Raw genomic sequence first — 13,455 nt, 5'->3', positions numbered from 1 at the left:
TTTGCAAGACCTGAGCAAGGCTGTTAACGATAGGACGTTTTGGAGGACATTGATAGGGTTGACATGAGTCGGAAGTTCCTAGAAGTCAGTTATGGATTGTGTATGTTGGTCATTTTCAAAATATATCTCAGTTGCTTTCTTTTCACGTCAAGCAAACTGCCATTTGCAGATATGTCAAGTTTAGCAGAAAAGAAAGCTTAGCTCATTAGGTTTATGTTGGAGAAGGAGGTTCAGACACCCCAAGGTAATTCTAAGCAAATGGGCATACATCACTCCTTCAGAACTTTGGTGAAAGTATAGAAACCACTTTGGGGCTGTGTGGTTAACTTTGGCTGCTCATCTTGTGACCTCCACCTGTCACTGGGATTTTTTTAAAGTACTAAATACACATAAACAACTGGTGTAGAAGTTACAATAGGACTGTCAGAAAGCCACAAAAGAGGATGAGGGCATCAGCCATTGACAAAATTTACACTAGAAATAAAAATCTTTACTGAATGCCAAGCGTTTCCACCCTGCGAACATGTGGCTGCCTATACACTTTTTTAAAGGGGACTATTAGTCAATATGCCCTGACCTGGATGACCCAGGCTAGCCTGATCTCGTCAGATCTCAGAAGCTAAGCAGGGTCAGCCCTGGTTAGTATTTGGATGGGAGACCACCAAGGAAGGATGCTGTGCAGAGGAAGGCACTGGTAAACCACCTCTGTTAGTCTCTTGCCATGAAAACCCCAAAAAGGGGTTGCCATAAGTCGGCTGCGACTCGACGGCACTTTACAAACACACACATTAGTCGATATAGTTTACACAAAGTAGCATTCTTTGTGATGGCAAGCTGAATACTTTTCTCACAGCTACACTGGACAGCAATATTTCCCTAGTGACTCACTGAACCCAAAACAGGTATTAATTTGCTACGTTTTTCATACACCTTTGACCAGCATTGCAGTTAATGCTACAGTATCTATCACCTTCGATAAGAGACCAAATTTTGATATTCTGAGAGCCAGCGTGGTGTGGTGGTTAAGAGCGGTGGACTCTGATCTGGAGAACTGGGTTTGATTCCCCACTCCTCTACATGAGCGGCGGACGCTAATCTAAAGAACTGGGTTTAATTCCCCACTCCTACTCATGAAGCCAGCTGGATGACCTTGGGCTAGTCACAGCTCTCTTAGAGCTCTTTCAGCCCCACCTATCTCACAGGGTGTCTGTTGTGGGGAGGCGAAGGGAAAGTGATTGTGAGCGGGTTTAATTCTGCCTTAAGTGGTAGAGAAAGTCGGTGTATAAAAACCAACTCTTCTTCTTTAAAAGCTCTATTTACACCATACTGTAAGCGGGCTCAGATGTTCATACAAACACTAAATTACGAAGGTGGAATTGTTCTGGGACGATGCCTCTTCAGACTGCAGGAAGAACAGCATGGGTTAAAAAGCATGGGCCAAACGAAAAGTTTTGCGCAGAAAACCAGCACGTCACAAAGAAGAGTTGCAGGCTAGCCGTCTTTTTTTTTTTTTTAATTATTTTTTTTATTTATAAGTAGAAGTAAAAAAAAAGTGGGGAAAGGGAAAATAATATCATACACATATCACTTTGTTGATATTTAACAATCTCTACCCCTCTTTATAATACTGTCTTCCATATATATATATACATATTTTTTCCTAGTAGTTGAATTATTAAATTAGATCTTTTATCTGATATTTTTAATAAATTCATAAAAGGATCTCCATCTCTCATGATTCTGCTCTTGTGTATTGTCTTTCATGTATTATGTTAGCTGTGCCATGGTAATATATTCTAGAGATTTATCTAACCATGCTTGGTATGTTGGGATCTTGTTTGTTTTCCAGAGTGATGCCAGAACTACTCTTGCCGCCGTTGCCAAATATTTTAATACAACCTGTTGGTCCTCATTCATAGCTTCTGGTGCTTTATTCAGAAGTAAAAGTTTAGGATAGTATTTTATGCTCTGTCCTACTATGCAGGCTAGCCGTCTTGATAGATATTCCTTTGAAATATGCCGACTTTCTCTACCACTTAAGGAAGAATCAAACCAGCTTACAATCACCTTCCCTTTCCTTCCCCACAACAAACACCCTGTGAGGTAGGTGGGGCTGAGAGAGCTCTAAGAGAGCTGTGACTAGCCCAAAGTCACCCAGCTAGCTTCATGTGTGGGAGTGGGGAAACTAACCCGGTTCACTAGATAAGCCTCCGCTGCTCATGTGGAGGAGTGGGGAATCAAACCCAGTTCTCCAGATCAGACTCCACCGCTAGTTTTGTTTGAAAGCACACATTTTCACACACTAGGGAAGAGGGAGAAGTCCATATACAGAACAGCTCACTTTCCACTGATCCAATATTTAGCAGCAGTATCTCAAGATAAAACAAAAATAAACTGTGGAAAAGTGGACCTTGGTGCGTGCTAGGGAGCAGATGCCTGAAAGAGTTGGTTTTATACCCCGCTTTTCTCTGCCTTTAAAGAGTCTCAGAGCGGCTTACAATGGCCTTCCCTTCCCCTCCCCACAACAGACACCGTGTGAGGTAGGTGGAACTGAGAGAGTTCGAAGAGAACTGGGACTAGCCCAAGGTCACCCAGCAGGCTTCCTGTGGAGAAGTGGGGAAGCCAACCCGGTTCACCAGATTTGCCTCCGCCACTCATGTGGAGGAGTGGGGAATCGAACCCGGTTCTCCAGATTAGAGTTCGCCTCTCTTAACGACACCACACTGGTAACCCAGGGTATTACCAAAGGGTTGCAGGTGCAACGGTTTGATTCTTCCTTAAGTGGTAGAGAAAGGGGGCATATAAAAACCAACTCTTCTTCAATTCTTCTAACTCCTCTGCAGATGGAAATGAAGTCCAGATGTTCTTTTCATGACTTGCTTCTTTCATGCTATTATCCACATCAGAAAGCGACTGGGGAGGGGGGGAATCCGTACTGCTGCTGCACCTTTCGCCAAAATAGCTGCCTTGCTTTTCTGACCTGAAGGAACCCAGCAAATCTGATTACAAAAGTGAGGACTCCATTTAATATGCATAGGCAGCCTGGAAGCCATCACAGAGCAGTTCCCTCTCGTATCAATCCATGCCACAAAGTAAGAATGCCGTGGGAACTGAAGATGGAAACAAGGGGGAGTTTCAGGCTACCATCTTCCAGCAGTCATGACTTTTGTTCCCTGTCTGGCTTTTCAGTATTCTACAGCCTTTCAGTCTAGGTCCTCGAAAAAGGCCTTCCCCCAGCTTTTGCCAACAATATTCTTAAAACTGTAAAGATACCCAAAGATTGGAATGAAAAAGAGGTACTTGCACCAGCTTTCTGTTGCCCCAGAAGGTCGGACCTGACTAAAGGGTTGAAATTAATCAAAAAAGTTTTTGGTTAAACATTAGGAAGAACTTCCTAACAGTTAGAGCGGTTCCTCAGTGCAACAGGCTTCCTCAGGAGGTGGTGGGCTCTCCTTGCCTGGAGGTTTTTAAGCAGAGGCTAGATGGCCATCTGTCAGCAAGGCTGATTCTGTGAACTTAGGCAGATCATGAGAGGGAGGGCAGGAAGGGTCGCGTCAGTGCTTGGCTCAAGGCCCTTTTCTTACAAGCCCAGGGTAATGCTGACTGCCACTTTGGGGTCAAGAAGGAATTCCCCTCTAAGCCAGATTGGCCAGGGGTATCCTGGAGGGTTTTTTCCACCATCTTTTGGGCATGGAGTAGGGGTCACTGGGGGTGTGTGGGGGGAGGTAGTTGTGAATTTCCTGCATTGTGCAGCAGGTTGGACTTGGTGACCCTGATGGACCCTTCCAACTCTATGATTCTAAGCCTCTTAGCCACTTTGTCCAGACTTTGCATACATCCGGAGACTACCGACACCCCCTGCAAGGCTCTGAGGCACAACCAGCTTCCAACCTGCATCCTCCCACTTGTGAGCCGAGGCAAAAGAATGTGTAATCCGAGCCCTTTTCAGTGCAAGAAAACCAGGAGCCAGGCCTCATTCCAAAGTCAATTTATTTTCCTAAGAGGAACGCCTTCTGTAACAAAACGAGACAGAGGAGAGCTTCCCCCCTCCTCCTGGCCTCACAACCCACTCCCACCCTCTCCCCGCCCCCACCCCCACCTCAGACATCGTAGTTGGGATTCTTCCGCAGGATAACAAAGCCCTCCAAGATGGGGGTGACGGGCAGGTGCTCCTCCGTGGCCAGCTCCGCCCGCTCGCCGTGGGCCAACAGAACGGGCGTCGTGTGAGTCTGAAAGCCTGTGATGGTCTTTGGCTTGCCAGCCTGGCCCACCACATCTACCGCCTGAAATGGAGGTCATAAATTAGAGTAAGCAGACCGGCCGAGTGATTCACAGTAGTCCCTACCCAGCTGAAGACCTGGGCTTCGCTGCCTTCCTTGGAGGTTTTGAAGCAGATGTTAGATGGCCATCTGTCAGCAGTGCTGATTCTGTGAACTTAGGCAGATCATGATCTCTCCAGGATCAGAGGAGCAGGCCTATTATATCAGGTGCTGTGGAACACAGGCAGAACAATGCTGCTGCAGTCGTCTTGTTTGTGGGCTCCCTAGAGGCACCTGGTTGGCCACTGTGGAAACAGACTGCTGGACTTGATGGTCCTTGGTCTGATCCAGCATGGCCTTTCTGATGTTCTTATGAAAGGGAGGGCAGGAAGGTTTGCATCAATGTTTGGCTCTCGTGGCCCCTTCTTACATGCCCAGGGTAATGTTCATCACCACTTCGGGGTCAGAAAGAAATTTTGCTCCAGGCCATATTGGCCAGGGATCCTGGCGGGGGTTTGTTGCTTTTTTGGCCATTTTCTGGGCATGGAGTAGAAGTCACTGTGGTGGGGAGGTGTTTTGTATTGTTTGGGTTATGACAATTAAAAGAGGGACTGTGGAATCAACGGGGCTTAAAATGATGTGGTAAGCTCCTTCCCTGGAAGTTTTTAAGCAGAGGCTGGATGGCCGTCTGTCAGCAATGCTGATTCTATGACCTTAGGCAGATGATGAGAGGGAGGGCATCTTGGCCATCTTCTGGGCATTGAGTAGGGGTCACTGGGGGTGTGGGGGGGAGGTAGTTGTGAATTTCCTGCATTAAGCAGGGGATTGGACTAGATGACCCTGGTGGTCCCTTCCAACTCTATGATTCAAAGAAGCAAAGATACCCGTTCACAAATCAGGGCCACCCAAAGCAGGCTTGCAGACCTCTGAAAAGCAGCAGCCCAATGTACAGTGGGACCTCCAAGCACAACAGGCCATTTTCCCCCCTGATCTGGTTCCCCTTTACCAGCCTGCTTACCTGCCCCACTCTCACAGACACCGGCAGGGGGCGCAGCTCCTCGTCAAAGGTCACGAGCATGCGTGGCTGCATGGCAGCTACTAGGCCGTACAACACATAGTGGGACTTTCCCAGGATTACTAAGAGAGAACAGAAAACAAGATTCAGGGTCTGGAGACTGGACCAGTAAAAGTCAACATTTCAAAGCCTGATGAAGAAGATGAGTTGGTTTCTATATGCTGACTTTCTCTACCACTTAAGGGAGAATCAAACTGGCTTACAATCACCTTCCCTTCCCCTCCCCACAACAGACACCCTGTGAGGTAGGTGGGGCTGAGAGCTCTAAGAGAGCTGTGACTAGCCCAAGGTCACCCAGCTGGCTTCATGTGTAAGAGTGGGGAAACAAATCCAGTCCACCAGATTAGCCTCCGCCGCTTATGTGGAGGAGCAGGGAATCGAACCCGGTTCTCCAGATCAGAGTCCACAGCTCCAAACCAGCACTCTTCACCATGACACAACACTGAATTGATGCTGCCTGAGTTGTACTGTCAAATCACCTATGGTGAAGCTGTTTAGAGGAAGAGGAGTGGCCAACATGACCGGAAAAGGGTTTTTATCACCGTTATCTGTGTTGGCTCAAACAGGTTAACCGCCATTTTTAAACGCAACAACACAGATATACGCAACTCTTTGATCACCCCTCATTCTCCCTGAATGGGGATCACCAAGTACCTTACTTACTTAAATGATATTGCTTAAACAGCCAAAAGGCCACAAGCAGCATCACACTAATATAACCCCCCCTCAAATTAATCCTTTTTACATTTAATTACCGCCCTCAAAAATGCAGCCAATAAGTTTTCGAGAGTCAAAGCTCCCTTCCTCAAATGTGGACGCCGGCACTCAGGAATCTCCCGAAAAAGCAGCAACTTCCCAGAGGTACAGCAGGGTCCATTAAGGGAGCTCCAACTGTACAGGCAGTACTTACTATTGCGCACGTCCAAGAAGGACACCAGCACGGTCAGGAGGCCCGCCACCGCCACCTGGCTCATAAGCTGCCGGTCACTGTGGTAGGGACAGAGGGTGAGGGTCCCTTTGCCGAGGTGCGTCAGGCCCTGCAAGGAAAAAGGAGAGCAAGTCAGTGAAGTAAGGGTGACGGGAGGCAAATGCTAACTTGTCACTGTCTTCAGGGCCACTGCATCTGGCCGAGACGCAGCCCGTGGCATGAGCCACGCACGCTGCAGAGCGCTGTGCCCCCTTGGCAGAAGGAAGAACGGAGCTTCCCAGGGAGAGGCCCTCTTGACTGTCCCATCAACCAAAGAAGCTCATCTGGTGGGTATTTAAGAAAGGGCCTTCTGCTTGGCATGCAGACGGTCCCAGGTTCAATCCCCGGCATCTCCAGTTAAAGGGACTAGGCAAGTAGGTGATGTGAAAGACCTCTGCCTGAGACCCTGGAGAGCCGCTGCCAGTCTGAGTAGACAATACTGACTTTGATGGACCAAGGGTCTGGTTCAGTATAGGGCAGTTTCATGTGTTCATGGCCTCCTCAGTGGCAGCCCCACAGTTTTTACAATTTTATTTTATTTGTTAAATGCCACAAACTTTATATGCACACAATACCCATACTGCAATTTTCCCCTCTTCTGAAAAGTGCCTATACCTTTCATAGCATACAACACAGTCCAATTACTGATACAACCCTGATTACAAAAACTATACAGAAGGTTTGCTACAATCCTAGTAACCCTATATAACTGTTGCTATCGTCTAATTTTATGCTTGCTTTTTTCCTCCCCCCCAATACTGATTCGTTAATATTCTATTTAAAAAGCTATTCATTAATGAAGTTATTATATTTACCTCTCTACTCTGACAACATCTATTATTCAGCTCTTATATCATAGTCGTTAGCTATGGAGCTGCTAGGACCGCCCAAAAAACTGTATTAACCCTTTCCCGCCTGGGCTGTGGAGAAATGTATTCCCTCCATACTACAAGAGAGTGCCACCGGTTGGATGCCTGCCTGCTTGCCTGTGCCCGGGGGGGGGGGGTGTCATCTGGGGCAGCTACCTGCTTGGGGCTTGGTCAGCTAATTTTTAAGTTGATAATTTTGTATGGCCTGCGAATGATGTTATAAATATTCAAATGGCCCTTGGCAGAAAAAAGGTTCCCCACCCCTGCCCCATACAGTTTTTCTGGTCCAGCATCACTTTATCTCCCAGTTGGTCTCGCTCTGCTTTCAAGCAGCATCGTCACCCTCCATCCGAACTCTGCCTCCCATTTGCTGGAAGTCGGAGTCTGAGCTAAGCCGTTACCTGAGCCAGCCGCACCATGAAGAGGTTATTGGGATCCTTGGCGTGATACTGTGCCAACTGCCTTAGCATCGCGGCCAGACGGGCGTTGTTGGTGCCTGTGGAGTCAAGAGAGTGGGCGTCAACAGGCAAGCAGAACCAACGGGTTAAAATTAAATCAGAAGAGTTTCCATCTAGACATTAGGAAGGATTTTCTAACAGGTAGAGTGGTTCCTCTGTGGAACAGGCTTCCTCAGGAGGTGGTGAGCGCTCCTTCCCTGGAGGTTTTGAAGCAGAGGCTAGATGGCCATCTGCCAGCAATGCTGATTCTATGACCTTAGGCAGATCATGAGGGGGGGCATCTTGGCCATCTTCTGGGCATGGAGTAGGGGTCACTGGGGGTGTGGGGGGGAGGTAGTTGTGAATTTCCTACATTGTGCAGGGGATTGGACTAGATGATCCTGGTGGTCCCTTCCAACTCTAGGATTCTATTATTCTATGATTCTAAGCGGAGCAAGAAGGCCAGATGCTTAGCCTCTCACATCAGCTTCTGGAAAAAGCCACTTCAAGCCACTGACGCTCTCCTTCCACCCAGTCCCCATCCTCTCTGCTGTGAGGTCCCAGCCAATCAGCTCCATGCTGGTATCCTGGAAATGCTGGCGGTAGATTCAGACATCAGTGGGGCTTTTCACCCTCAAAGAAATGGTCCTGTACGACAAAGCGCACTGCTCTTAAACCTCAAGGATATTTCAAAAAGCAGAGTGCAGCAGGCTGCTGTTTTAAGCAATGAAAAGAGGAACCCCCATTCCTCATCTGTAACCCCTTGGGGTACGGGTAAACGGGGGGGCCTGCTGAGATTGAAGCCTTGAATCTCAAAATGCACGAAGTTTCGGACGCCCTCAGTTCAGTCACTTCAGTGTTTCAGACTGAGCTAAGGGAGAAGGGAAGCTAAATGCAATGCTATCCTGTACATTCAAAGCCATGGGCTTTGGATCCATTCTTAACTGGGAGCATAATAAAACATTCCACTTGAGATTGTTATTCCACAAGTACTTTTGTCCACTTAAAATCCTGTGAGTCTGCTGTATGAACACTGAAGCTCTTTTCTCTAAAGAGGAGGAGGAGGAAAAGAAGTTGGTTTTTATATGCTAACTTTCTCTACCCTTTTAAGGAGAATCAAACCAGCTTAAAATCTTCCCCCCCTCTCCCCATAACAGACACCTTGTGAGGTAAGAGAGAGTTTGCAGAGAACTGTGACTAGCCCAAGGTCAGCCAGGCGGCTTCATGTGGAGCAGTGGGAAAACCAACTCGGTTCTCCAGATTAGAGTCCGCCACTCATGTGGAGGAGTGGGGAATCAAACCCGGTTCTCCAGATCAGAGTCCACTGCTCTTAACCACTACTCCATACTGGCCCTACCCTACCTAAGAGGTGAGGGGAAGTCCTTCTGCATCGATCTTCCCATCCGTTTTGGAATCTGCTCTCGTCTGCTTTGAAGTGCTGCCCATGGCCGATCTCCAATGCAAAAAGACCCAGATTTTAACCTAACCCAACCTTTGACCCCCACCTTCTCTCACCTAGTCCTGCTCTAAATGTGCAAATTCCAGTTCTGTTTGACACGAGACAGTTGCTTTCTAACACACCCTGCTCTGCTGAGAGCGGTGCATTGTCCTACAGAGCTGGTGGCGCACACCACCATTAGTGAAGCAGAGTGGCAGAATGCAACCCATCGCTCGGAAGACACTCTGGCCTTCATTTTATATGCATTCTCTCCACTGCCTGCACACTCACACACCGACAGTCAATGCCAATCATGCCCAGCGTCCATGTCTGGTTTCCAATTGTTCTGCAGTGCACTGTAGGGCACATCATAGTCAAATGGTGGAACTCCCTGCCCCAGGATGTGGTGATGGCTGCCAACTTGGAAGGCTTTAAGAAACGAGTGGACATGTTCACAGAGGAGAGGGGTATTCATGGCTACTAGTAAAAATGGATACTAGTCATGATGCTGCATACCTATTCTCTCCAGGATCAGAGGAGCATGCCTATTATCTTAGGTGCTGTGGAACACAGGCAGGACGATGCTGCTGCAGTCGTCGTGCTTGTGGGCTTCCTGAAGGCACCTGGTTGGTCACTGTGTGAACAGACTGCTGGACTCGACGGGCCTTGGTCTGATCCAGCATGGCCTTTCTTATGTTTTTAATACTAGTCATGATGCATGCCTATTCTCTACAGGATCAGAGGAGCATGCCCATTATATTAGGTACTGTGGAACACAGGCAGGAGAATGCTGCCACAGTCACCTTGTTTGTGGGATTTCTAGAGGCACCTGGCTGGCCACTGCGTGAACAGACTGCTGGACTTTATGGGCCTGATCCAGCCTGGCCTCTCTTATGTTCACCAGCAGGCATCCCTTATTCACCCATGCCACGCTCGCCTCCACGGGCACCCAAGATTTTGGAAGAGCTTACCGCTGCCCACCATGCCCATGGCAAAGATGGAGTTGTAGGACACCTCGGGGTCAGCATCGTGGGAGAACTTGCTGAGGGTGTCCAGGATGTTAAGGCGGGGGTTGGAGACCGAGATGAGGGCCAAGGCCAGAGGCACCGCTCGGCGAAGGGTCGGCTCCCCGTATCGCAGCTGTGGGAGAGAGAAGGGAAAAGCTAAGACTCCCTGGCAGTCCGCCAACACTGCTTTTGACTGCAGGTAGGCTGCAGAACGCGGCGTGGTGTGCTCCCGTCCACTCAACTCGCCCGCCACTATTGCACCCCGGGGGGGGAGGAGAGTTGGTTTTTATATGCCGACTTTCTCTACCACTTAAGGAAGAATCAAACCGGCTTACCATCAACTTCCTTTCCCCTCCCCACAACAGACACCCGCTGAGGTAGGTGGGGCTGAGACAGCTCTAGGAGAGCTGTGACTAGCCCAAGGTCACCCAGCTGGCTTCATGTGAGGGAGTGGGGAAACAAATCCAGTTCACCAGATTTGTGTCCGCCGTTCGTGTGGAGGGGTGAGGAACCAAAGCCAGTTCTCCAGATCAGAGTCCGCAGCTCCAAACCACTGCTCTTAACCACTGCACCACACTGGCTCCCAGTGTAATCGCTGTCTTTTCAACAAGAGCTTCTACAGGTTTTAGGAGAGCTCAAAGGAAAGGCTTAAAAAGAGATTCCGTAAGCCCCTCGGATGGCCAAAGCAACAGGAAAGAATATTCAGGCTTCTAGGAGGCAGCTTGGAATGTTTTTATTACAAAGTTCATCCAGATGGCTTGTTCATCCAGAAAGCAACCCCCAGCTCATTGGAGGGGGGGGAATCAAAGGCTAAAATTGAAGCAAATCAAAACAGCTGCTTTGAACTCCAACGCTTCATATTCATACCGTACCCCTCCTTCCCAACATCTCCGCAATTTCAGGTTATGGTCCCAGCACACACTTGCATCTGGCTGGCAGAGCAGTGAAGGAGCAAAGAAACAACAGCAATGTTTCCTCCTTTGAGTCACCCTCACACCTGATGTTATACCCTCTTGGCTGGCATCCCCCAATGTGGTGTCTGTGGGTGCCTGCTGACCCCTTTTATGGCATCCACCAACTGTTTTTAGGAAGTGGGTGGGGGCAGGTAGGGCTTTTGCCAAGCAAAGATTCTGAACCAGCGTTTTAACCCTCTGCCCATGGCCAGCTGACACAGCCACGCAGATCTGCTCTAATATCCTTTCCCCACCACCATGGAGAAAGCGCCAAACTCACCAGGTGACCAAAGGTGCGCAGAGCCATCTCAGCCCCGATCTCTTCCCCCATGGCAATGAGCGCAATCCCCAGCACTGCCACGCCCTGCAAGGGGGAAAAGAAGCACATCTGAAACTACGAGGCACCTTGCGACGCGGAGGCAAAGGACTGGTCTAGATTTGGCACACGCCCCTCACATAAGAACAGAAGGAAGGCCCTGCTGGATCAGACCAAGGCCCATCAAGCCCAGCAGTCTGTCCACACAATGGCCAACCAGGTGCCACTAGGAAGCTTCCAAACAAGACGACGGCAGCAGCATTATCCTGCCTGTGTTCCACAGCACCTAGTATCATAGGCATGTTCCTCTGATCCTGGAATGGGGTTGTGGCTCAGTGGCAGAGCATCTCCTTGGCATGCAGAAGGTCCCAGGTTCAATCCCCAGCATCTCCAGTTAAAGGGACTAGGCAGGTAGGGTGCTTTGAAAGACCCCTGCCTGAGACCCTAGAGAGCCGCTGCCGGTCTTAGACAATACTGACTTTGATGGACCAAGGGTCTGGTTCAGTATAAGACAGCTTCATGTGTGTTCAGAATAGGAATGCATCATTACTAGAATCCATTTTGACGAGTAGCCATGGATAGCCCTCTCCTCCATGAACATGTCCACTCCCCTCTTCAAGCCTTCCAAGTTGACAGCCATCACCACATCCTGGGGCAGGGAGTTCCACAAATTAACTATGCCTTGTGTGAAGAAATACTTCCTTTTATCTGTTTTGAGGCTGTCACCCTTCAGCTGCAGCAGATGACCCTGCTTTCTGGTATTATGAGAGAGGGAGAAAAGGTTCTCCCTGTCCACTCTCTCCATACCATGCATAATTTTATATACCTCATGTCTCCCCTTAACCACCTTCCTTCCAAGCTAAACAGCCCCAAGTGTTTCAACCGCTCCTCATGGGGCAGTTTCTCTAGTCCCCAGATCATTTTGGTTGCTCTTTTCTGCACCTTCTCAAGCTCTGTAGTATCCTTTTTGAGGTGTGGTGACCAGAACTGTACGCAGTTGTAGCCAAATGGCTGCCATCTCCCGGACTATGTTGCATGGTAACCAAATGGACACTTGTCACAGCCATCCCAGACCTGTGCCAAGCCCAGATGCTCCCGCACTATTGAGCGAAACTGACAAGAAGGAAGCTTGGGCAGAGAAGCCCATCATGGAGAACCAGAGGGAATCCATTTTCTCTGTGCCCAGGTTGAGGCTCCAGCAGCAGCCATTTCGCAGGGAACAACCGGACACGCAGGCAGCCCGCCCCACCCTCCATCTGCATGATAGATGGCTCATCGGAAACCTCCGAGATAATAGCGGCAGATCGCGCCCGCCTTGCTGGTCAAGTTACAGGAACCAACTATCCCCTCTCCCTCATCTCTGCCGTACGGAACCCAGGACGCGGTCTTCAGGATCAGGTAACTATCGCCCTATCTTCAAAGGGACCCTACCAAATTGGCTTGTACCACCTTTATTCTCTAGGCTGTTTGTATGTTGTGAAAGTTTGTTTGCCTTCCTTTCCCTTCCCTTCCAGGGCTGGAGGCAAGGGGTCGAGGCGCCCCTTTAAACCCCCTCTCACCATCGGCAAGAGGAGGCGGGAGGGAGGGAGACACTTCCCCCAAGCCAGGAAGGCGAAGCGTCCCTGAACGCCACGCGGCACAGCAGTTGAAACCTCTCTCGCCCGCCGCGAGGAGGGAGGGAGGGAGGGGGGAAGAAGAGGAAAAAGCCAGTCGCTCCCTCCTGGGGGCGGAGCATGCGCGTGGGAGCCGATCAGGTGGAGGACTTTTGTGGACTTGGGGGTGGGGGGGAGGTGGGAAGGCTGAAGCCTGGTCGCAGGGAGCCGGCTGTGTGTGTGTGTGAAGGCTTTTCTCTCTTTTCTTCCTTTTTCTGTCACTCTCTCTCCTATTCTTTCTCTCCTCTTTTTCTGTCTCTTCCCCCCCTCTTTCTCTATTTTTTCTCTCTCCTTTTCTTTTTCTTTCTTTCTCTCTTTCTTTCCTTCTTTCCCTGCTTCCTTTCTTACTTCTTTCCTTACTTCTTTCTGTCCTTCCTTCCTTCCTTCTTTCTATCCTTTCTTCCCTTCCTTCCCCCTTTCCTTCTTTCTGTCCTTCATTCCTTCCTTCCTTCTTTCCTTGCTTCTTTTCCTGCTTCCTTCCT

At 49.2% G+C, this 13,455-nt stretch overlaps 2 protein-coding genes across 2 annotated transcripts in view; both read right to left on the bottom strand.

Annotated features, from left to right (window-relative positions):
* Window positions 1–13,455, bottom strand: part of EIF4G1 (eukaryotic translation initiation factor 4 gamma 1) — a 158,837-nt gene that overhangs the window by 114,251 nt on the left and 31,131 nt on the right. The gene's annotated exons all lie outside the window — the stretch shown is intronic.
* Window positions 4,089–13,455, bottom strand: part of PSMD2 (proteasome 26S subunit ubiquitin receptor, non-ATPase 2) — a 29,564-nt gene continuing 20,197 nt past the window's right edge. The window contains exons 16-21 of the mRNA XM_056850173.1: window positions 11,286–11,369; window positions 10,017–10,185; window positions 7,572–7,666; window positions 6,245–6,371; window positions 5,278–5,396; window positions 4,089–4,283 (exon numbers count right to left, since the gene is read on the bottom strand). Coding sequence (XP_056706151.1) covers window positions 4,101–4,283; window positions 5,278–5,396; window positions 6,245–6,371; window positions 7,572–7,666; window positions 10,017–10,185; window positions 11,286–11,369 — 777 coding nt within the window. The 3' untranslated portion in view covers window positions 4,089–4,100. The remainder of the gene's footprint in view (window positions 4,284–5,277; window positions 5,397–6,244; window positions 6,372–7,571; window positions 7,667–10,016; window positions 10,186–11,285; window positions 11,370–13,455) is intronic.

This window comes from Euleptes europaea, chromosome 5, assembly GCF_029931775.1.
Source record: "Euleptes europaea isolate rEulEur1 chromosome 5, rEulEur1.hap1, whole genome shotgun sequence".
Taxonomy (NCBI): Eukaryota; Metazoa; Chordata; class Lepidosauria; order Squamata; family Sphaerodactylidae; genus Euleptes; species Euleptes europaea.
The sequence above is the reverse complement of the archived record's forward strand: the minus strand, read 5'-3'. Positions and strand labels throughout refer to the sequence as shown.